Source organism: Amblyraja radiata, chromosome 15, assembly GCF_010909765.2.
Source record: "Amblyraja radiata isolate CabotCenter1 chromosome 15, sAmbRad1.1.pri, whole genome shotgun sequence".
NCBI classification, from domain to species: Eukaryota; Metazoa; Chordata; class Chondrichthyes; order Rajiformes; family Rajidae; genus Amblyraja; species Amblyraja radiata.
The window spans coordinates 49535673-49559980 of NC_045970.1; the positions used below are offsets into that span (position 1 = coordinate 49535673).

At 46.5% G+C, this 24308-nt stretch overlaps 1 protein-coding gene across 1 annotated transcript; it reads right to left on the minus strand.

Moving 5' to 3' along the window:
- Nucleotides 1-713: 713 nt before the first annotated feature.
- On the minus strand, nt 714-23085 carry LOC116981428 (interferon-induced protein with tetratricopeptide repeats 5-like). The gene is made up of 2 exons (XM_033034482.1): nt 23060-23085; nt 714-2148 (listed from the first exon to the last, which is right to left on the minus strand). Exons 1-2 carry the CDS (start codon nt 23083-23085, stop codon nt 714-716), a joined length of 1461 nt encoding a protein of 486 aa, XP_032890373.1.
- Between the last annotated feature and the right edge of the window lie 1223 nt (nt 23086-24308).

Here is a 24308-nt window from a genome sequence, read left to right on the forward strand (position 1 = left end):
TTTGACCACCTTATCTACCTGCGACTCGACCTTCAAGGAACCATGCACCTGTACTCCAGGATCCCTCTGCTCTACAACACTACCCAGAGGCCTACCATTTATTGTGTAGGTCCTGCCCTTATTCAACATCCCAAAATGCAACACCTCACACTTCTCTGTATTAAATTCCATGAACCATTCCTCCGCCCACCTGGCCAATCGATCTAGATCCTGCTGCAATCTTTCACAACCATCTTCACTATCTGCAAAACCACTAACTTTTGTATCAGTCAGGGAGGCATGATGCAGCTTTATCGGACTTTGGTTATTTGGAGTTAATTTGGAGTATCACATGTAGTTCAGGGCGCCCCATTGCTGTAAGGATGTGGAGGCTTTGGAAAGGGTGTAGAGGAGGTTCCTGGACTAGAGGGTATTGGCTACAGGAGATGTGCGGGGCATGTTTTCTTTACACAGAGGGCTGTGTGCGCCCGGAACTTGCTGCCGTGAGTGGTGGTTGAGGCATGATTATGGCATTTGACAGACTTTTGGATGGGCCGATGGATATACAGGGAATGGAGGCAGATAGGATTTGGTCTTGGCATCGTGTTCTGCACAGACACCGTGGGCCGAAGGGCCTGTTCCTGCGCTGTACTGTGTTACGTTCTATGTTCTAGTGAGGAGTGGTTGAGGAAGGACCTTTCTCGCCCTTACCTCCTGGTCCTGGAATTTCCAGCCTAAGTAGAAGAGCGCAATTCACGAAGAGCGCGGAGATATTCTTTGTTGCCACGATCCCACCGCAAGGCCTTTTCATAGCATTCAACAGCTTCAGAAATTTTCCCGGCTTTTCGGTGAAGAAACCCCAGGATATCCCAGGCTCTGCTGTTGTACGGGTTCCTGTTAATTTGCCCTCTTGCAATCTTCTCCAACTTAGTGCAACAAAGTTTCCAATGTTTCGTGCCGCGCTGGATTTTAAGGCCTTCCATAAAATGGTGGATGGCGTTTGATTCAGATTTGGTGTGATACATTTCATATAATCCAAGCTGTAACTCTATTGCCTGCTTTTTATCTGGAGCAACATCCTCTAAACTCCGGAGGATGTTGTATATCTTCACCGCTTTGTTTGATTCACCATTCATTAAGCAGATCCCGGCAAAATCCAGCTGTGCACGAATAAACGATGGCTTCAGTTCAAATGCCGTTCCAAAATGGTGCTTGCAATGGTTGATCAACTCAGCCTCCATGCCTGGGTCTCGACTGCCTTGATTTTTACGCAGAGCCCATAGCTTTTCCCTGTAACAGATACCTATTTGATGGTGCAAGAAGGGAGAGTGCGGAGTGAATTCTAAGGCTTTCTTCAACAGCCCTATCGCTTTATCAACATTGTGCTGTATTCTGTAAAACTTTGCTGCATAGCGGAGCACAAATGGAGAATCTGGGCTTGTCCGCAACGCTTCTTCAACCAATTCATTCGCTTCTGCCTGTTGCTGGAACTCTTGGAGCCTGAGGGCCAGCATCACCCTGGCCACAGATTCACCCGGATCGAGCTCCAGCACCCGTCTCAGCTGTCTCACCGACTCACTCACTTCGGGGATTTCCGGGATCGCGGAAATCGATTCCAGACGGTACAGAGCGGTGGCGTAGCCCATGTTCCACTCCGTGTTGTCGGGATCTTCCTCCAGAGCCCTGGCGAAACATTCCTTCGCCTCCTCGCAGCACTGAGAGCGGGAACTCAGCAAAGACCACCCCTTCTCCCCCCACACCTCGGGCACCATTGCCGTGACGTGCGGGCCCTGTGTGAGGGGGCCACACATCACCTCCAGCTTGTCGAGGTAGGACTGGGCCTTGCTGAGTTGCCCCATGTGGTAATGCAACCAGGCCCGGTTGCCATGGGTGACGATGCTCCTTCTCTCAAATCCATCCCCGTGGATCTCCCTCAGACGTCTCTCCGCCTCCTCTAAGTCACGGAGAGCTTCTTCGCAGTTGCCCTGCAGGTAGTTGATGTAAGCCAAGTGGTTGTGCGGCACGCCTTGGTGCTTCCCGCCGATGATAATCGAATCCTGCAACCTCTGCTTCACGTCGTCCAGGTCGACGATGTCCATCTGTGGGCCCCACGTGAAGTGGCACTGAAGCTGGCCGAGCTTCACCAACAAGGACTCCCTCAGTGTGTCGCTGCAAGAGAGCACAAGGTGATCAATGGGACAACAGACAAAAAGCTGGAGTAGCTCAGTGGGTCAGGCATAATCAAGGATGAGTCGCACCCTGGTCACTCCCTTTCCTACCCTCACCCAACGGGCAAGAGGCACAGAAGTGTGAAAACGCACACCTCCAGATTAAGGGACAGTTTCTTCCAAGCTGTTATCAGGCAACCGAACCATCCTATCACCAACTAGAGAGAGGTCCTGACCTTCCAGCTACCTCAGTCTATCTATGATCGGACTTTACCTTGGACTAAACGTTACTCCCTTTATCCTGGATCTATGCATTGTGGACAGCTTGATTGTAATCATGTATAGACATTCTGCTGAATGAATAGCACAAAGCAAAAAAAGCTCATGTTTTAGCTGCATTTCAGCTCCACCCTCCTGATCTTAGGTTTCCCGGTACGGAGGAGGAGGTTCGGTCGGCTATTCAGTGGTGGGAGGAAGGGGGACCTCCATGTCGGTTTGCCCCTGGACCGGACCAAGATGGCCGCTCACATGTCCCAGCAACGGACAGTCGAGGGTTCTGCCTGAGTCGACCGCCTGCCCCACTTCCGGGCCTACGTCCGGGACTCGTGAGGCCTTCCGTGAGCACTGATTGCCATGAAGGAGTGAAGGAGGGGTTAGGTGCATCGTGGATAAGAATGACAACACTGTAATGATAACAATGCTTGTCTGTACGGAGTTTGTATGTTCTCCCCGTGACCTGCGTAGGTTTAATGCGAGAGCAACAGCAGGAGGAGATTAGCAAGAGATCAGACTGATTGGCTCTAGCCCGAGTGGGAGGAGAGAAGTGAGTCAGAGGGGTGAAAACAGTTGAAAAGTAGTAGCCAAGCACAGGCAGACTTTACTCAGAACTGCTGTAGCTTTGGGAGCAACAGCAGGAGGAGTTTAGCAAGAGAACAGACTGATTGGCTCTAGCCCGAGTGGGAGGAGAGAAGTGAGTCAGTGCCAGGAAAACAGTTGAAAACTGAGGAATTTGGTTTGTAAATTGATAAATCAGGCAATTTATCAGTCAATTTAAGCAAGACTGCTCTTGGGGAGCACCAGTGAGGAGCGGCCTTGTGAGGGAAGTGAGAGTCTTTGGCTCGAGAGTCTTCGGAGAGGAGCCCACGCAATACGCTTGAGAGGTAGAGACGAAAGAAGGTGATGTCAGGCAAGCTGATTCAGTGCGATGCTTGCAGTATGTGGGAGGTCAAGGACACTGCTGGTGCCTCTGGCTGCTACAAATGCGAGACGTGCACCCAGGTAGAGCTCCTGAAGGATCGTGTTGGGGAACTGGAGAAGCAAGTGGATGACCTCCGGTTCGTCCGAGAAACGGAGTCGTTCCTCGACAAGTCCTACAGTAAGATTGTTACACCTAAGGTACTGGAAGAGAGAAGGTGGGAGACAGTGAGAAAGGGAGGGAAGCATGGAATGCCAACGTCCCCGGGTGTTGTACCTCTTGTGAACAGGTTCACCCACTTAGAAGCTGTCGGGACAGAAGACGTGTTTACACTGAGCGGCGGACTGGCTTGCGATGCGAATAGGGCTGTTGAGCCAAAACCAAAAAGGCCTAAGGCAGGCAACGCCATTGTAGTGGGAGACTCCATTGCGAGAGGTACGGACAGGGGTTTCTGCGGCAACAGACGGGATGCGAGGATGGTGTGCTGCCTTCCTGGTGCCCGGATCCAGGATGTCACGGACAGAGTGCTGAAAATCCTCAAGGGCGAAGGTGAACATCCGGAAGTGGTAGTGCATGTCGGCACAAACGATGTGGGAAAGAAGGGGATGAATATTCCGCAGCGTGACTTTAGAGAGCTCGGAAAAATGCTGAAAAGCAGGACCTCCAGGGTTGTTATCTCCGGTTTGCTTCCAGTTCCTCGTGCTGGCGAGAGCAGGAACAGGGAGATACGGGACCTGAACATGTGGCTGAGGAACTGGTGCACGGGGCAGGGATTTAGATTCTTAGATCACTGGGATCTGTTTTGGGGTAAGGGGGAACTGTACAAAAGGGACGGATTGTATCTTAACAGGTGTGGGACCAGCATTCTGGCAGGCAGGTTTGCCACTGCTACACGAGTGGTTTTAAACTGAATAAGGGGGGTGGGGTGGCGAATGGGATAGTGGAGGATGGAGCTAAAGGGAAAGGGTTTCTTAAATGTGTGAGCGTAGAGACAGAGGGGTGTAAAATGAGGGTAGAAGCAATAGGTAGCAAGGTGAAAAGTAAAAGTGGCAGGCTGGCAAATCCAGGGCAAAAATCAAAAAGGGCCACTTTTCAGCATAATAGTATAAGGGGTAAGAGTGTTGTAAAAACAAGCCTGAAGGCTTTGTGTCTCAATGCAGGGAGCATTCGTAATAAGGTGGATGAGTTGAATGTGCAGATAGCTATTAATGACTATGATATAGTTGGGATCACGGAGACATGGCTCCAGGGTGACCAAGGCTGGGAGCTGAACATCCAGGGATATTCAATATTCAGGAGGGATAGACAGAAAGGGAAAGGAGGTGGGGTAGCGTTGCTGGTTAGAGAGCAGATTAACGCAATAGAAAGGAAGGACATTAGCTTTGAGGATGTGTAATCGATATGGGTAGAGCTGCGAAACACTAAGGGGCAGAAAACACTAGTGGGAGTTGTGTACAGGCCACCTAACAGTAGTAGTGGAGTTGGGGATGGCATCAAAAAGGAAATTAGAAAAGCGTGCAACAAAGGTAAAACAGTTATAATGGGTGACTTCAATCTACATATAGATTGGGTGAATCAAACAGGCAAGGGTGCTGAGGAAGAGGATTTCTTGAAATGTATGCGGGATAGTTTTCTAAACCAACATGTAGAGGAACCAACGAGAGAGCAGGCTATTCTAGACTGGGTATTGAGTGATGAGGAAGGGTTAGTTAGCAGTCTTGTTGTGCGTGGCCCCTTGGGCAAGAGTGACCATAATATGGTTGAGTTTTTCATTAAGATGCAGAGTGACATCGTTAATTCAGAAACAAGGGTCCTGAACTTAAAGAAAGGTAACTTTGAGGGTATGAGATATGGCCAAGATAGACTGGCGATTGATTCTTAATGGGTTGATGGTGGATATGCAATGGAAGGCATTTAAAGACTGCATGGATGAACTACAACAATTGTTCATCCCAATTTGGCAAAAAAATAAGTCGGGGAAGGTAGTGCATCCGTGGATAACAAGGAAAATCAGGGATAGTATCAAAACAAAAGATGAAGCGTACAAATTAGCCAGAAAAAGCAGCCTACCAAAGGACTGGGAGAAATTCAGAGACCAGCAGAGGAGGACAAAGGGCTTAATTAGGAAAGGGAAAATAGATTATGAAAGAAAACTGGCAGGGAACATAAAAACTGACTGCAAAGGCTTTTATAGATATGTGAAGAGAAAAAGATTAGTTAAAACAAATGTAGGTCCCTTGCAGTCAGAAACGGGTGAATTGATCATGGGGAACAAGGACATGGCAGACCAATTGAATAACTACTTTGGTTCTGTCTTCACTAAGGAAGACATAAAAAATCTGCCGGAAATAGCAGGGGACCGGGAGTCAAATGAGATGGAGGAACTGAGTGAAATCCAGGTTAGCCGGGAAGTGGTGTTAGGTAAATTGAATGGATTAAAGGCCGATAAATCCCCAGGGCCAGATAGGCTGCATCCCAGAATACTTAAGGAAGTAGCCCCAGAAATAGTAGATGCATTAGTGATAATTTTTCAAAACTCTTAGATTCTGGAGCAGTTCCTGAGGATTGGAGGGTAGCTAATGTAACACCACTTTTTAAAAAGGGAGGGAGAGAGAAAACGGGGAATTACAGACCAGTTAGTCTAACGTCGGTAGTGGGGAAACTGCTAGAATCAGTTATTAAAGATGGGATAGCAGCACATTTGGAAAGTGGTGAAATCATTGGACAAAGTCAGCATGGATTTATGAAGGGTAAATCATGTCTGACGAATCTTATAGAATGTTTCGAGGATGTAACTAGTAGAGTGGATAAGGGAGAACCAGTGGATGTGTTATATCTGGACTTTCAGAAGGCTTTCGACAAGGTCCCACATAAGAGATTAGTATACAAATTTAAAGCACACGATATTGGGGGTTCAGTATTGATGTGGATAGAGAACTGTTGGTAGACAGGAAGCAAAGAGTAGGAGTAAACGGGTCCTTTTCACAATGGCAGGCGGTGACTAGTGGGGTACCGCAAGGCTCGGTTCTGGGACCCCAGCTATTTACGATATATGTTAATGATTTGGAGGAGGGAATTGAATGCAACATCTCCAAGTTTGCAGATGACACGAAGCTGGGGGGCAGTGTTAGCTGTGAGGAGGATGCTAGGAGGCTGCAAGGTGACTTGGATAGGCTGGGTGAGTGGGCAAATGCATGGCAGATGCAGTATAACGTGGATAAATGTGAGGTTATCCACTTTGGTGGCAAAAACAGGAAAGTAGATTATTATCTGAATGGTGGCCGATTAGGAAAGGGGGAGATCCAACGAGACCTGGGTGTCATGGTACACCAGTCATTAAAAGTAGGCATGCAGATGCAGCAGGCAGTGAAGAAGGCGAATGGTATGTTAGCATTCATAGCAAAAGGATTTGAGTATAGGAGCAGGGAGGATCTACTGCAGTTGTACAGGGTCTTGGTGAGACCACACCTGGAGTATTGCATACAGTTTTGGTCTCCTAATCTGAGGAAAGACATTCTTGCCATAGAGGGAGTACAGAGAAGGTTCACCAGACTGATTCCTGGGGTATCAGGGGGTATGGAGAGAAGGCAGGTACAGGATACTGATTTGGATGATCAGCCATGATCATATTGAATGGCGGTGCAGGCTCGAAGGGCGGAATGGCCTACTCCTGCACCTATTTTCTATGTTTCTATCTCCAGTTTCCTCCCACACTCCAAAGACTTGCAGGCTTGTAATTGTAGGCTGATAGTTTTGTTTAGTTTAGTTTAGTTTAGAGATACGACGTGGAAACAGGCCTTTCGGCCCACCGAGTCTGCACAGACCCCGGTGCGATCCCCGCACACTAACACTATCCTACACACACTAGGGTCAATTACATATGTACCAAGCCAATTAACCTACATACCTGTACGTCTTTGGAGTGTGGAAGGAAACTGAAGATCTTGTAGAAAACCCACGCGTGTCATGGGGAGAACGAACAAACTCCGTACAGTCAGCACCTGTAGTCGGGATCGAACCCAGTTCATCCTTCTAAATTCCAGTGAAGACAAGCCCAGTTCCGCCATCCCGGGAATTAACCTGGTGAACCAACACTGCACTCACTCAAAAGCAAGAATGTCCTTCCTCAAATTAGGAGACCAAAATTGCACACAATACACAAGGTGTGGCCTCCAACTGGCCAACATGCTGGAGTTGATGATTAAAAATGTTATAACAGCCCATTTGGAAAGCAGTGACAGGAGTGCAGCGTCGGTTCACCAGGTTAATCCCCGGGATGGCGGGACTGACATATGATGAAAGAATGGGTCAACTGGGCTTGTATTCACTAGAATTTAGAAGGATAAGAGGGCATCTTATAGAAACATATAAGATTATAAAGGGTTTGGACACACTAGAGGCAGGAAACATTTTCCCAATGTTGGTGGAGTCCAGAGGCAGGGGCCACAGTTTAAGAATAAGGGATAAGACATTTAGAACGGAGATGAGGAAACATTTTTTCTCAAAGAGAGTTGTGAGTTTGTGGATTTCTCTGCCTCGGCGGGCTGTGTAGCCCGGTTCTCTGGATACTTTCAAGAGAGAGCTAGATAGGGTTCTGAAAGATAGCGGAGTCGGGGGAGATGGCAGGAACGGGATAATGATTGTGGATGATCAGCCATGATCACATTGAATGGCGGCGGCAGACTTCCTCGGGCTGCCAGCTGCTGAAGAATAATCGATCCGACTTCCATTCCCGATTTTATTTTTTTAATCGCGAGACAATTTAATAATTTAATTTAAATAAAAAGCGACTTCTAACGCCCTCAACGCCTACAATGTGACGGATCGCAAGAACGGGACAAAACAAAGGGTAAGTCGTTTCTTTTACATATAAACTTGCTTCTTGGGATGGCTTTAATCTGATTTTACGTTGCGAAAATGTGATTTGGGCACCATACGAACCGGCAGTGTTTTTCCTGCCGATATGGAGTTCAAATTCACCGCAACCCCAACTTTCCAATCGATCGCGTTCCAGAAAAACCCACTCGCAAGATGATTTAAATGCTCTTTTTCTTGGACAATCATCTCATAAGAGCATCTAAATCGTCTATATTTTGTGTTATAGTCCACCCATATTCAATATTTTTATACTAAATATCAGTTTTAGTCCCATGGATTGTGCAAAAAAATAAAAATGTTGATTATATTGAGTGGATGTTTCTAGATTAATTTATGGGAATTAAACATCAAATTCCTTCCATCTGGCATATGAATTCATGACAGTGAGATTTAAAAATCATGTTATATTGTGAATTCTCGTGTGAATGGGATTAGTTTGTTATTTGGATACTTAGGCTATTTAAAAAAATATATCCTTTTCTTAAGAAATTGAATCTACAGACCATTCTTAATGGGAAAGTAGTGGGCAGAAAGGCATGTCATGCGTGGTTTGAACAGCAAAAACTTGTAGTTTACAATGCCAAAATTGAAAAGTTGAGGAAAAACAAGATGTACAGAGTTGCTTATTGGTTACAATCTGAGGAGTATGATGATGCTACTGATTATGATATGCCAATGTACCAGCTAGCAACTGATCTTCTCCATAAAGAGTTGGTCTATTGCTAGAAATTGTAATTTATTTACCTATCTGTTACGGACTTACAGCGTATAATACAATAATATTAAAGTTCTGATCTTGAGAATATCACATTTTTGAATTTTCAAGGCAGTCTGGGTGTTTTTACTATTTCCGTCACAACGGTCAATTTTGTAATTAGCTACAATTAGGTAATTAACTAATTAGATGCTTTAATTTCAGGTCATCCAAGTAAGATGTTTTATATTTGTTTCAGAATGCTTCAATCTACATTAACTGAACATTTCATTCAGTTCTCTTAATTTTTAAGGAAGGTTATGGGCTTTTGACTGTCCTCGATCACAGCTTTTGTGTTGTCAATGGAAAAGCAATAGGGAACAAGATGCTAATTTCCGAGTATGAAAATGGCAATAACTTTTTTAATACAGAAGATATGAAAGTGAATTAGGCGTCAAATTAAACTTATTTTTATGCTTTATCGGATGGGATAAATTGCAGACTTGATTTTTTAAATCTCAAAATTTTGTAACACTGCTAGTTAATGTGCGGGGATCGCTGGTCGGGGCGGACTAGGTGAGCCGGAGGTGCTGTTTCCGCGCTGTATCTCTAAAGACTAAAAACTAAGCTTCTCTACTCATCCACCTAATGTCAGCGTCAGTGCCTGAGAAGGTCCTGATCTCCGATATCACTGTGCAGAGTGAAGATGTCCCTTACCTCATGCTGCTGCTCTTCCTCCCGAGAACTGGCTGGACCAGAGACAGTGGGCGGTGTTTTTATAGTCCACTGGATGGGCTGAGTCCAAATAGTTCACTCCCTGAAAGTGGAAATGAAACTGAAACTGGAAACAGGAACAATCAAGTCTTACCTATTACCTGTGCAGCCTAGTTGTGAAACTGAAAAACCTTGGTTCAAATCCCAAACCAGTGATGTTGGATTTACAGACAAGTGCGGGCAAACATTCACTTCAATTTTTCATCCCAACACGTACAAATTATAACCACATCTCAAGAGTTAATATTAGGATTAATAATAATAATAATAATAATAATAATGATGATGATAATAATGCTGGGCTGCCATCATTGGGTGAGAGTTGAGAGTGAGAAATTGCGAGGGAGTGCAATGATCAAGCCCGAGGGAGTGCAGTGACCGAGGGGGAGGGGGGGGAGGGGGGGGGGGGGGGTCGCACCACTTTGACTATAGAAACAAGACAAAAATAATGCCACATATTCAACCAAGTAAATGGTTCAATTAAATTAAGATATATGGAAAAAGGCCCTTCGGCCCACCAAGTCCACACTGACCAGCAATCTACCATACGCCAGTTCTATCCTACATGCCAGGGACAATTTACAGAAGCTAATTAACCTACAAACCTACACTTTTGGATGTGGGAGAAACCGGAATATCTGGAGAAAACCCATGTGGTCATAAGGAGAATGTACAAATTCTGTACAGACAGCACCCGTAGTCAGGATCAAACCTGGGTCTGTGGTGCTGTAAGGCAGCAACTCTACCGCTGCACCACAGTGCCACCCCATTAAATTATTTTTTCTGTAATATATTCATTATGGTGTCACATCAATAAAGGTGAACACATGATTCTGATTTCTGCCCTTAGTTGGATAACACACATCTCAAGTTATTGTGTTTTACATCTACATGGCTGGTTTTCAACCTCTTCAGTCTAAAGGTCTCGACCCGAAACGTCACCCATTCTTTCTCTCCAGAGATGCTGCCTGTCCCGTTGAGTTACTCCAGCTTTTTGTGTTTATCTTCAGTTTAAACCAGCATCTGCAGTTCCTTCCTACACACTTTGTTAAGCAAAACAGGTCATATTTTCATATTATTACTCATCTCAACGAAGTCTTTTCTTCACCTCCGTTGCTGCAGAGAATACTATCCCAGTTATCAAATCTTTCTTCAAAGTGAAAAAAAAATTCCAGACCTGCCAACATCTCCCAGAAGCCAGAATAAGTCCCCAGAAGCCTAGCTAGAGCGAGAGGTAGGAGCCCGTCTCCCAGTCGCAGCAGAAGGCAATTGAGAGAGGCCCTTTGCTAGAGTTTGTTTAAAGTGGATATCAGGGGAGATGATAAACAAAGTGAAAAGGGGTAGATGTAAGATCTGTAAAGTGAAGAGGGAGATATAAGTTAGGTCTTTATTCTCTGGAGCGCAGAAGGTTAAGGGGGGACTTGATAGAGGTCTTTAAAATGATGAGAGGGATAGACAGAGTTGATGTGGATCAGCTTTTCCCTTTGAGAATAGGGAAGATTCAAACAAGAGGACATAACTTCAGAATTAAGGGACAGAAGTTTAGGGGTCACATGAGGGGGAACTTCTTTACTCCGAGAGTGGTAGCGGTGTGGAATGAGCTTACAGTGGAAGTGGTGGAGGCAGGTTCGTTGGTATCATTTAAAAATAAATTGGATAGGCATATGGATGAGAAGGGAATGGAGGGTTATGGTATGAGTGCAGGCAGGTGGGACTAAGGGAAAAAAGTTGTTCGGCACGGACTTGTAGGGCTGAGATGGCCTGTTTCCGTGATGTAATTGTTATATGGTTTATATGGTTATATAACATCTTTAAACTGAAGAGGGAGATGTGATGTCTTTAAAGTAAAGAGGGAGATGTGATGTCTTTGTACGTTATGTAAACATGTAATATGTATATAGTGTAAATACCAGTGCCTGTAAAGTCTTGTAACAGAAACTCGTGCCTGAGCCTCGTGACTGAGGTCAAGTGACCTTCAAGATAAAAGGCAGTGATTGGAGAATAAACGAGCTCTTGAACTCTAACTCGGTGTGGACGTGTCTTTTGTGCTGGTCACAACGGAGCCTTGCCTCGGACAGAATCCTTTACAGATGTGACGCCATTTCACGTGTGTCCGATGCGATGGTCAGAATAGAGGCACCAGCAGTGATTTCCCAGCCCGTTACTCAATGGTCACAAATTCACCTGGACGTTAATTGTTTGTCCACTAAATTCTGGGGTGAAAGTTTAGGATTAAGTTTATTGTTGTCACGTGTACTAAGATACACTGAAAAGCTTTGTTTTGCTTCCTATCCAAACAGATCAGAGAATACTGTACATAAGTACAGCTGTTAAACTCAAGTACAATAGATAGAGCAAAGGGGAGATTAGTTCAGTTTAGTTCATGGTCACATGTACTGTTAAAGGTTTAGGATTAAGGTTTATGTTCATTATTGTCACGTATACCGGGGGACAATGCAGAGCTTTGTGTTGCATGCTATCTAAATATATCAGAGGCTAAAGGTGAGGTGGGGGGGGGGGGGGGGGGGGGGGGGGGGGGGGGGGTGGGGGGGGATAGTTAATGAGAACCTGAGGAGTTAACTTTCTTCCACCATGTGTGGTGAGTGTAGGAACCAGCTGCCAGAGGAGGTAGTTGAGGCAGGTACTATCACGACGTTGAAGAAAGATTTAGATTGGTCTGGGTGGACTATTTCTATGCACTTTGCACTTAATCCAGGATTGCAACTCTTCAACTTGATTGGTAAAGGTGTCAAAGGTCACAGGAAGAAGGCAGGAGCATGGGTTTGAGAGATAAAAATAGATCAGCCATGATCGAATGGCAGAGCAGACTCGATGGGCCGAATGGCCTAATGCTGCTCCTATGATTTATGAACCTTGACTGGAAGACAGGAAATCTCCAGTCCTTCTACGATTTTCATAAGGTTCATAAGTCATAAGAGCAGCATTAGGCCATTCGGTCCATCGAGTTTACTCCACCATTCAATTATGGCTGATCTATCTTTCCCTCTCTTTCCCGTTCTCCTGCCTTCTCCCCATAACCCCCTGACACCCGTACTAATCAAGAATCTATCTCTCTCTCTGCCTTAAACATATCCATTGACTTGGCCTCCACAGCCTTCCGTGGCAATAAATTCCACAGATTCAACACCCTCTGGCTGAAGAAATTCCTCCACCACGTCACTGTCATTATTATTATTATTATTTTTAATCCTAATCTTAACTCTTGAGACGTGGTTATAATTTGCACGTGTAAGGATTAACATTTGAAGTGAATGTTTGCCCGCACTTGTCTGTAAGCCTAACATCACTGGTTTTGGATTTGAACCAAGGTTTTTCAGTTCCACAACTCGGCTGTACGGAGGAAAAGTAAGACTTGATTGTTCCAGTTTCAGTTACATTTCCATTTTCAGGGAGTGAACTATCTGCTCTCACTTTTTCAAGTGTCGCAACATTTTTTTTATCGCCGCTGGATTTTGAAATGTTCAAAGTCATTTGGCGACAATGATATGACGCCGGCAGTCACCGAACAAATCGCCAAGTGAGACAGGCCCTTAAGGGACATCTTCACTATGCACATTTCGGAGATCAGGACCTTCTCAGGCACTGACACCGATACCGAGTATAGAAGATTAGTTTTTAGTCTTTAGAAATACAGCGCGGAAACACCGAGTCCACCCCGACCACACTATCCTGCACACACTGGGGACAATTTTACATTGATACCCAGCCAATTAACCTACAAACCTGTACGTCTTTGGGGTGTGGGAGGAAACCGAAGATCTCGGAGGAAACTCATGCAGGTCACGGGGAGAACGTACAGACAAGCGCCCGTAGTCAGGATCGAACCCGGGTCTCTGGTGCTGAAAGGCAATAGCTCTACTGTTGCGCCAACCCGCCGCCCGTTAGGAGTTGAGAGGTCAAGTTGCACTTATATAAGACATTGGTCGAGCCACATTTAGAGTATCGTGTTCAATTTTGGGCACCGTGTTATAGGAAAGATGTTGTCAAGCTGGAAAGGGTGAAAAGATCTATCAGGGTGTTGCCAGCAATCGAGGGTTTGAGCTATAGGGAGAGGTTGAGCGGACTCGGTCTTTATTCCTTGGAGTGCAGGAGGATGAGGGGTGATCTTATAGAAGTGTTCAAAATCATGAGCGGAATAGGATTAATGCACAGAGTCTTTTACTCAGAGTGGCTGAATCAGGAACTAGAGGACACAGGTATAAGGTGAGGGAATTTAATAGGGACCTGAGGGGCACCTTTTTTACAGAAAGGGTGGTGGGTGCATGGAACGAGCTGCCGGAGGAGGTAGTTGAGGCATTTAGAAAACATTTGGACAGGTACATGGACTGGACAGGTTTAGAGGGTTTATGGGGAAAAGACAGGAGAATGGCACCGAAGGGGAATGATAGGTCCGTGGAGTAACCTTGATGGGTCGAATAGCCTAATGCTGCTCCTATGATTTATGAACCTTGACTGGAAGACAGGAAATCTCCAGTCCTTGTATGATTTTCATAAGGTTCACGTCATAAGAGCAGCATTAGGCCATTCAGCCCATCGAGTCTATTCCATCACTCAATGGCTGATCTCTCTTTCCCTCCCTTTCTCCATTCACCTGCATTCTCCACATATCCTCTCACACCCGTACTAATCAAGTGCCTGTTAATCCCCACTTAAAAAAGACCCCAAAACTTGGCCTTTGCAGCTGTTATGAATTGATGTTCAAGTTATAGGATCAGAATTAGGCCATTCGGCCCATCAAGGTTACGCCACCATTTGATCATGGATGATCCATCTTTCCCTCTCAATCCCATTGTCCTGCCTTCTCCCCATAACCCCTGACACCTGTACTAATCAAGAATCTATTTCTCTCTGCCTTAAAAATATCTATTGGCTTGGCCTCCACAGCCGTCTGTGGCAATGAATTAGATTCACCACCCTCTGGCTAAAGAAATTCCTCCTCATCTCCTTTTTAAAGGTAGAAACAAAGAAACATAGAAACATAGAAAATAGGTGCAGGAGTAGGCCATTCGGCCCTTCGAGCCTGCACCGCCATTCAATATGATCATGGCTGATCATACAACTCAGTATCCTGTACCTGCCTTCTCTCCATACCCCCTGATCCCTTTAGCCACAAGGGCCACAGCTAACTCCCTCTTAAATATAGCCAATGAACTGGCCTCAACTACCTTCTATGGCAGAGAATTCCAGAGATTCACCACTCTCTGTGTGAAAAATGTTTTCCTCGTCTCGGTCCTAAAAGATTTCCCCCTTATCCTTAAACTGTGTGTGACCCCTTGTCCTGGACTTCCCCAACATCGGGAATAATCTTCCTGCATCTAGCCTGTCCAACTCCTTAAGAATTTTGTAAGTTTCTATAAGATCCCCCCTCAATCTTCTAAATTCCAGCGAGTACACACCGAGTCTATCCAGTCTTTCTTCATATGAAAGTCCTGACATCCCAGGAATCAGTCTGGTGAACCTTCTCTGTACTCCCTCTATGGCAATAATGTCTTTCCTCAGATTAGGAGACCAAAACTGTACGCAATACTCCAGGTGTGGTCTCACCAAGACCCTGTACAACTGCAGTAGAACCTCCCTGCTCCTATACTCCATATAACCATATAACCATATAACAATTACAGCACGGAAACAGGCCATCTCGACCCTTCTAGTCCGTGCCGAACACGTATTCTCCCCTAGTCCCATATACCTGCGCTCAGACCATAACCCTCTATTCCTTTCCCGTCCATATAACTATCCAATTTATTTTTAAATGATAAAAACGAACCTGCCTCCACCACCTTCACTGGAAGCTCATTCCACACAGCCTACCACTCTCTGAGTAAAGAAGTTCCCCCTCATGTTACCCCTAAACATTCTGTCCCTTAATTCTCAAGTCATGTCCCCTTGTTTGAATCTTCCCTACTCTCAGTGGGAAAAGCTTATCCACGTCAACTCTGTCTATCCCTCTCATCATTTTAAAGACCTCTATCAAGTCCCCCCTTAACCTACTGCGCTCCAAAGAATAAAGCCCTAACTTGTTCAACCTTTCTCTGTAACTTAGTTGCTGAAACCCAGGCAACATTCTAGTAAATCTCCTCTGTACTCTCTCTATTTTGTTGACATCCTTCCTATAATTAGGCGACCAAAATTGTACCCCATACTCCAGAATTGGCCTCACCAATGTCTTGTACAATTTTAACATTACATCCCAACTTCTGTACTCAATGCTCTGATTTATAAAGGCCAGCACACCAAAAGCTTTCTTTACCACCCTATCTACATGAGATTCCACTTTCAGGGAACTGTGCACAGTTATTCCCAGATCCCTCTGTTCACCTGCATTCTTCAATTCCCTACCATTTACCATGTATGTCCTATTTTGATTTGTCCTGCCAAGATGTAGCACCTCACACTTATGAGCATTAAACGCCATCTGCCATCTTTCAGTCCACTCTTCCAACTGGCATAAATCTCTCTGTAGACTTTGAAAATCTACTTCATTATTCACAACCCCACCTATCTTAGTATCATCTGCATACTTACTAATCCAATTTACCACACCATCATCCAGATCAATGATGTACATGACAAACAACAGTGGACCCAACACAGATCCCTGTGGCACCCCACTAGTCACTGGCCTCCAACCTGACAAACAACCATCCACCATTACTCTCTGGCATCTCCCATTCAGCCACTGTTGAATCCATCTTGCTACTCCACCATTAATACACAACCATTGAACCTTCTTAACCAACCTTCCATGAGGAACCTTGTCAAAGGCCTTACTGAAGTCCATATATACAACATCCACTGCTTTACCCTCATCAATTTCCCGAGTAACCTCTTCAAAAAATTCAAGAAGATTAGTCAAACATGACCTTCCAGGCACAAATCCATGTTGACTGTTCCTAATCAGACCCTGTTTATCCAGATGCTTATATATATTATCCCTAAGTATCCTTTCCATTAATTTGCCCACCACTGACGTCAAACTAACAGGTCTATAATTGCTAGGTTTACTCTTAGACCCCTTTTTAAACAATGGAACAACATGCGCAGTACGCCAATCCTCCGGTACTATTCCCGTTTCTAATGACATTTGAAATATTTCTGTCATAGCCCCTGCTATTTCTACACTAACTTCCCTTAATGTCCTAGCGAATATCCTGTCCGGACCTGGAGACTTATCCACTTTTATATTTCTCAAAAGTGTCAGTACTTCCTCTTCTTTAAATCTCATAGTTTCCATAGCTACTCTACTTGTTTCCCTTACCTCACATAATTCAATATCCTTCTCCTTGGTGAATACCGAAGAAAATAAATTGTTCAATATCTCCCCCAACTCTTTTGGCTCTGCAGATAGCTGTCCACTCTGACTCTCTAATGGACCATTTTATCCCTCGTTATCCTTTTGCTATTAATATAGCTGTAGAAACCCTTTGGATTTACTTTACCTTACTTGCCAAAGCAACCTCATATCTTCTTTTAGCTTTTCTAATTTCTTTCTTAAGATTCTTTTTGCATTCTTTATACTCCTCAAGCACCTCATTCACTCCATGCTGCCTATAATTATTGTAGATCTCCCTCTTTTTCCGAACCAAGTGTCCAATTTCCCTTGAAAACCATGGCTCTTTCCAATTTTTACTATTTCCTTTCAACCGAACAGGGACATAAAGATTCTGTACTCTTAAAATTTCACCTTTAAATGTACTCCATTTCTCTTCCACATCTTTCCCATAAAACAAAATGTCCCAATTTACTCCTTTTAAATCCTTTCGCATCTCCTCAAAGTTAGCCTTTCTCCAATCAAAAATCTCAACCCTAGGTCCGGTTCTGACCCTCTCCATAATTATATTGAAACTAATGGTATTGTGATCACTGGTCCCGAACTGTTCCCCAACGCATACCTCTGCCACCTGACCCGTCTCATTTCCTAACAGGAGGTCCAGCACCGCCCCTTCTCTAGTAGGTACTTCTATGTATTGCTGCAAAAAACTATCCTGCACACATTTTACAAACTCCAACCCATCCAGCCCATTTACAGAATGTGTTTCCCAGTCTATGTGTGGAAAATTGAAATCTCCCACAATCACTACCTTGTGCTTACTACTAATATCTGCAATCTCCTTACATATTTGCTCTTCCAATTCTCGCTCCCCATTTGGCGGTCTATAATACACCCCTATAAGTGTTGCTACCCCTTTCCCATTTCTCAGTTCCACCCAAATAGCCTCCCTAGACGAGCCCTCTAATCTATCCTGCCAAATCACTGCTGTAATATCTTCCCTGATAAGCAATGCAACACCTCCACCTCTTGCCCCTCCAATTCTATCACACCTGAAGCAACGAAATCCTGGAATATTTAGTTTCCAATCACAGCCCTCCTGCAACCATGTTTCACTGATCGCCACAACATCATACTTCCAGGTGTCAATCCAGGCTCTGATTTCATCCACCTTTCTTACAATGCTCCTAGCATTAAAATATACACATTTAAGAAATCCACCCTCTCTTATTTTCTGTTTATTGTCTTTTTCTTCTCTCTCCCCTACATTTTGGGTCAGAGTGCTACCATTCTCTGCCTCCTGCCTCACACACTGACTGCTAGCTTTCCCAATTTGAGTCCCTCCCCCCAACCATACTAGTTTAAAGTCACCCCAGTAGCCTTTGCAAATCTCCCCGCCAGGATATTGGTCCCCCTCGAGTTCAAGTGCAACCCGTCCTTTCTGTACAGGTCGCACCTTCCCCAAAAGAGGTCCCAATGATCCAGAAACTTGAATCCATACCCACTGCACCAGTCCCCCATCCACTCATTTATCCTCCACCTCGCTCCATTCCTACTCTCACTGTCGCGTGGCACAGGCAGTAATCCTGAGATTGTTACCTTTGCAGTCCTTCTCCTTAACTCTCTACCTAACTCCCTAAATTCTTCTTTCAGGACCTCTTCTCTTTTTTTACCTATGTCGTTGGTACCTATATGTACCACAACCTCAGGCTCCTCTCCCTCCCATTTCAGGATTTCTTGGACCCGTTCAGACACATCCCTGACCCTGGCACCAGGGAGGCAAACTACCATCCGGGTCTCCTGTCTGCGTCCACCGAATCGCCTATCCGACCCCCTGACTATAGAGTCCCCTATTACAATTGCCCTCCTCTTCTTTTCCTTACCCTTCTGAGCAACAGGACCGGTCTTTGTGCCAGAGGCCCGGCCGCTGTCGCTGCCCCCAGGTAGGCTGTCTCCCCCACCCTTACTCAAACATGAGTACTTATTTACAAGGTGTACAGCCACCGGGGTACTCACCAGTCCCTGCCTCTGCCCGTTGCCCTTCCTAACTGTGACCCAGTTTTCTGTCTCCCGTGGTCTTGGAGTGACCACCTCCCTGTAACTCCTATCTATGACCTCCTCGCTCTCCCTGAGCAGACAGAGGTCATCGAGTTGCTGTTCCAGGTTCCTAACACGGTCCCTTAGGAACCCCATCTCGACGCACCTGGCGCAGATGTGGATGTCTGGAGGGCACTCAGACTCCATGACCTCCCACATGTGGAAAAGTTCAAGGGGTATGAAAACTTTTGCAAGCCACTGCATATCTACACACATCAGTAAACTGATAATGTGCATAGGTTGTTATAGTTCATAGTGTGTTTGAAATTGTGTTTGATAGTCTGATGGTTTTGGGGAAGAAGCAGTTCCTGAATCTGGATGATGCAGATTTCAGGGTCCTGTACCTTCTATCCGATGGCAGCGGAGAGATGAGTGTGTGGCCAGGATGGTGTGGGTCCTTGATGATGCTGGCAGCCTTTTCGAGGCAGCGACTGCAATAGATCCCCTCGATGGAAGGGAGGTCAGAACCAATGATGGACTGGGCAGTGGTTACAACCTTTTGCAGCCTTTTCTGCTCCTGGACGCTCAGGTTTCCGTACCAAGGCACGATGCAACCGGTCAGCATGCTCTCTACTGTGCATCTGTAGAAGTTCGAGAGAGTCCTCCTTGACATACCGACTCTCCGTAATCTTCTCAGGAAGTAGAGGCGCTGATGTGCTATCTTTATGATTGCATCAGTGTTCTGGGACCAGGAGAGATCTTTGGAAATATCCACGCCCAGGAATTTGGCAGTCGGCAGTGGGGGCGGGACATGATGATTCAGTGCAATGATTGGAGGAGGGAGGCAGAAGTTGGGAAATGGGACTGAGGATAGAACGCGGTGAATGGAGGAGGGAGACTTACCCAGGTCATAGGTCACAAGTGAAAAACACTCTTGGTAGCCCTGGACACAAATCTGCGCTTCATCCGCAGCCAGGTTCGATCCCGGGTCTCCGGCGCTGCAATCGCTGATGAACCGCCACTGGACCATCCCCGTCCCAACCCGAGTGCCGCCCCTTCCCCACGCCCGGGGGTGGCCAGAGACGTCGCGAGTCAGACGAGAGCAGTGCCCACAGGCCCACAGCCAGCGCAGAGAAGCAGCGCTAAATCTAACTCAACTCTGCCTGTCCCACCAGGTTAACCTACAGCCCTGCCTGGACTTACGGGAAATATGGCCCAGGCTTATAGCCAGCACGGAGAAGTAGCGCTAGCTCCATGGCTCCGGACTGGTGTCCCGTCAGTCCAGGCAGCGCTGTAGGTTAACCCGGCCAGACAGGCAGAGTTGAGCTGCATTTAGCACTGGATTGAGCTGAAATTACCATTCACAGGGCCCACAGCTGAAGCTTCCGAAGCCTCGTGTGTTATGTGTGTGAGTGTGCACCAAGAAATTGTTTTCCCCCTGTCCCCCCCCCATATTTTGATAGCAATTTCCATGCCCGATATAAACGAGACTGTGGGACCCCATCCTACCCCTTCCGAAGTCCACAATCAGTCACTTGGTTTTGCTGGTGTTGAGAGTCAGGTTATTGTGCTGGCATCATTTGGTCAATCGATCGATCTCGCTTCTATACTCTGACTCGTCCCCATCAGTGATACGTCCCACAATAGTGGTGTCGTCAGCGAACTTGATGATGGAGTTCGCACTATATCCGGCTACGCAGTCATGAGTATGGAGTGAGTACAGCAGGGGGATGAGCACGCAGCCTTGAGGTGCTCCCATGCTGATTGTTATCGAAGATGACACATTTCCACCAATACGGACAGACTGTGGTCTGTGAATGAGGAAGTCGAGAATCCAATTGCAGAGGGATGCGCAGAGACCCAGATCTGAGAGCTTGGTAACCAGCTTGGAGGGGATGATTGTGTTAAATGCCGAGCTGTAGTCAATGAATAACAGCCTGACATATGAGTTTTTGTTGTCCAAGTGGTCCAGAGCGGAGTGGAGAGCCAGTGAGATTGCATCCACTGTTGATCTGTTGTGGTGGTAAGCGAACTGCAGTGGGACCAGGTTTTTGTCGAGGTATGATTTGATTTGTGCCATGAATAGCCTCTCAAAGCACTTCATCACCACCGACGTTAGTGCCACAGGTCAATAGTCATTGAGGCACGTCACCTTGCTCTTCTTGGGCACCGGTATTATTGATGGCCTTTTAAAGCAGGTGGAAACCTCAGACCTGAGAAGTGAGAGGTTGAAAATGTCCGTAAAAACTCCAGCCATTTGTTCCGCACGGGTTTACAAAACACGCCCGGGTATACCATCAGGTCCAGGCGCCCCTCTGAAGGATCTTCTGACGTACACCTAACTTATTGCAAAAGAATTGGAAACTGGAAAAAAGAAGTTTGAACTTGGATGTCCTCCTGCAAGACTAGAGGTAAAAGGAAGCCATACAGAATTTGTTTTAAAAGGCCAGTATTTACAGCTTCTTGTTAAAACAGGAAGTATTTACAGCTTCCTGTTTGTAGTTTGTTTGGTTGTTTGTTTGTCTTTTTGCACAAAGTCCGCGAGCATTGCCACTTTCCATTTCACTGCACATCTCGTATGTGTATGTGACGAATAAACTTGACTTGACTTGAAACCAGCCATGAACATAAGCGAACGCATCGCACTGAATTATATACGTGCTTCCCTAATCCCGGACAATTGGAACGAGTCTCCCCCTGGGTGAATAAACTTGAACAATTAACAGTGACGCCTTATTTGTTCTTTGGGGTCCCGGGATTAGGAATAAAACCAAAGGGATCGATTTGAGATGGGAGACACCTCTGAGTCACAGCTTGGTCAAACGGTCATGGAAATGCATTTTCTTTAGTCTGTGAGCGGTGCTCACCATCTGTTTGCACATATTACAAGTTCTTGGTAATGGAACAGTGCTTCCACGCCTTAAATAGAATCCAAAATTTCCTGGAATTTAATGGTATTTCCTGTAATTCTCAAAAATGCTTCCTGCGTGCTATTTGTCGTTGGTTTTTTTGCGGGCACACGTTATCAACACAAAGAAGAACAAGGCAAAACAGATCTATGTAACTGCACCGTATCTGCCTGCTTCTGTTAATCACTTGTACAGTATTATGCAAGGCAGCTTTTGTTGCCTCCAACAGCTTTCGTTGTCTTCGTTTTTTCAACCTGCTCTCATGTGTCTCAGTTTCTTCTGCTCCGGTCTTCCCTCCCACTCCTCGTCCCTCTCTTCCTTCCTCCTTCCCCTCCATCCCTCCTCTCTCACTCCCTCCCATTTCCCCTCCCTCCCACTCTCCCCCCTCTTCGCCCTCTCTCCTCGCCCTTCCCTCGTCCTTCGCTCTCTCCTCACCTCCTCTCCTCCGACTCATCCTCTCTCACTACCCATCCCCCTCCTTCTCTCCATCTCTCTCTCCCTCCCTCTCTCTCTCCCTATCCCTTCCACATTCTCTCCCTCCCTCCCCCTCTCTCTCTTCCTCCCTCTCTCCACAATCCTTTTTTCTCCCTCCCTCTCTCGCTTACCCTCCCTCCTCCTCTCTCTCCTCTCTCTCCGTCCTCCCTCTCTCCCTCCCTCCTTCTCCCTCTCTTCCTCCCGCTCCCACTCTCTCTCCCCTCTCCCTCTCTCCACCCCTCCCTCTCGGCCCCTTGAGCACACCCACCGTTCTGTAAGATCAAGGCCAATCCCAATGGAACTGCAATCCCACCGCCCACTGGTAAACTTTCACCACTTTACTTATCCAGAATTCTACCACTGCCTGAAAAATAATCAAAGGCTCAACTTCCACTGAGAAAGAGAATTCCAAAGACTCATTGTTATACGAGAATTTTCCCGAACAGTCTGTGACCCACAGCGCTGTGGCCATAGCACTATGTTTAAAGCACATAGCGCTGCAGCCGACAGCTCTTTGTTTAAATTCCCACGCATTAAACTGACAGTACTCTGGTTAAACCTTTGAGCGACAAACCGGCAGTGCTGTGTGTATTACCTTTACACCCCTTCATGGGCCTGTTGCGGAAATTTACCGAAATTATTCAATTTCCCTAAAATTACCCGAAGACAACCAGAATGTCCCGCATTTCGAGTAATTTCCTTCAAAGTGGAAACACTGTAATGGATGTGTGTTCACATTGCACAGTTATGGGCCTGTCTCACTTTGGCAATTTTTAGGCAACTGCCGGTGACTGTCATAGTCGTATCAGGTCGCTGAAAAAACGGCGACTGGACCCCCCCCCCCCCCCCCCCCCCCACGACAATGTCTACGACAAGCTACAACAACCTACCACCAAGTCGATGTCAAGCTACGGCAAGCTACGGACAACCGGTGACCCAATCGTCGCCACCTAGGACGTCCACCTATGACCACACCTACGACAACCTACGAAGACACCTACGACAACCTACGTCTACCCACGACAAGCAACAACCCTGTCGACGACAACTGAAGACAATTCACGTCATGTTGGCCTCCAAAACAATGGAATCGCCCAGTTTTTCTATAAACGGGGTTGTAGGATGGGGTTTCCAATCATTCTGTGTCATGACTACCATGGAGAAACTTCGGAGGGCTTTGCTCTCACAAGAAGGAGAAGCCCTGCTGCTTGTAGCAGCCCTCATGCTGAAAGATCAGCAAGACAGAAGGACAAGTAGGGGGCGCTGCACTGGCAGCAGCCTGTCGGCAGCGTGTCCGTCTTTTTTCAACTTTTTTTATTTTTTTAGTATGTTTAAAAGTGTGTTTTTAATGTTTCTTTGTGTGTTATGTGTGGGGGGTGGTGTGGGGGGGTAAGGGGGAAACCGTTTCGGCCGCCTCTTCCATGGAGAGGCGATTTTTTCAGGTCGCTTCCCCCGTGGCCTAACAGCAAGGATCGGCGCGGACTTTCCCGGAGACGCGCCCGGAGCTTCAGCGGCGGGCGCAGCGTGGACTCTCGGCGCGGAGCGGGTGAGACCTCGCTGGAGGGGAGCGCTCCGTTACGCTGGCCCGCGGCAGCTGGCAGCCTGAAGCAGCGGTCTGCAGAACTCCAGCTGGTCCGGCGTCTACAGCCCGGGATCTCACGTGGAGGACCCGGGGGAAGAAGCTTCCACCGCCGGCCCGTGGCCGTCTTCTACCGCGGGTGCGGCACGGACTTATCATCTCCCCTGGAGGGGAGCTTCGACCGCCGGCCCTGCAGACTGCGGTGCTTCCGGCTGCGGCACGGCAGGTACTTTAAAACTTTGACCGCCGGCCTGCGGCCTTCACCAGCCTGAAGCCGCGGTCTCTGGTTGGGAAGAGCCGATCCTGGACTCACCTTGACTTTGACTTTGT

What these genes read in the sequence shown, in the direction of transcription:
- LOC116981428 (XM_033034482.1), bottom strand. Translation starts at nt 23,085, where the DNA reads ATGCGGGACATTCTGGTTGTCTTCGG. An exon ending in GACATTCTGGTTGTCTTCGG is followed by an intron (nt 2,149 to 23,059) that starts GTAATTTTAGGG and finishes GCTCTCTTGCAG; the next exon opens with CGACACACTGAGGGAGTCCT.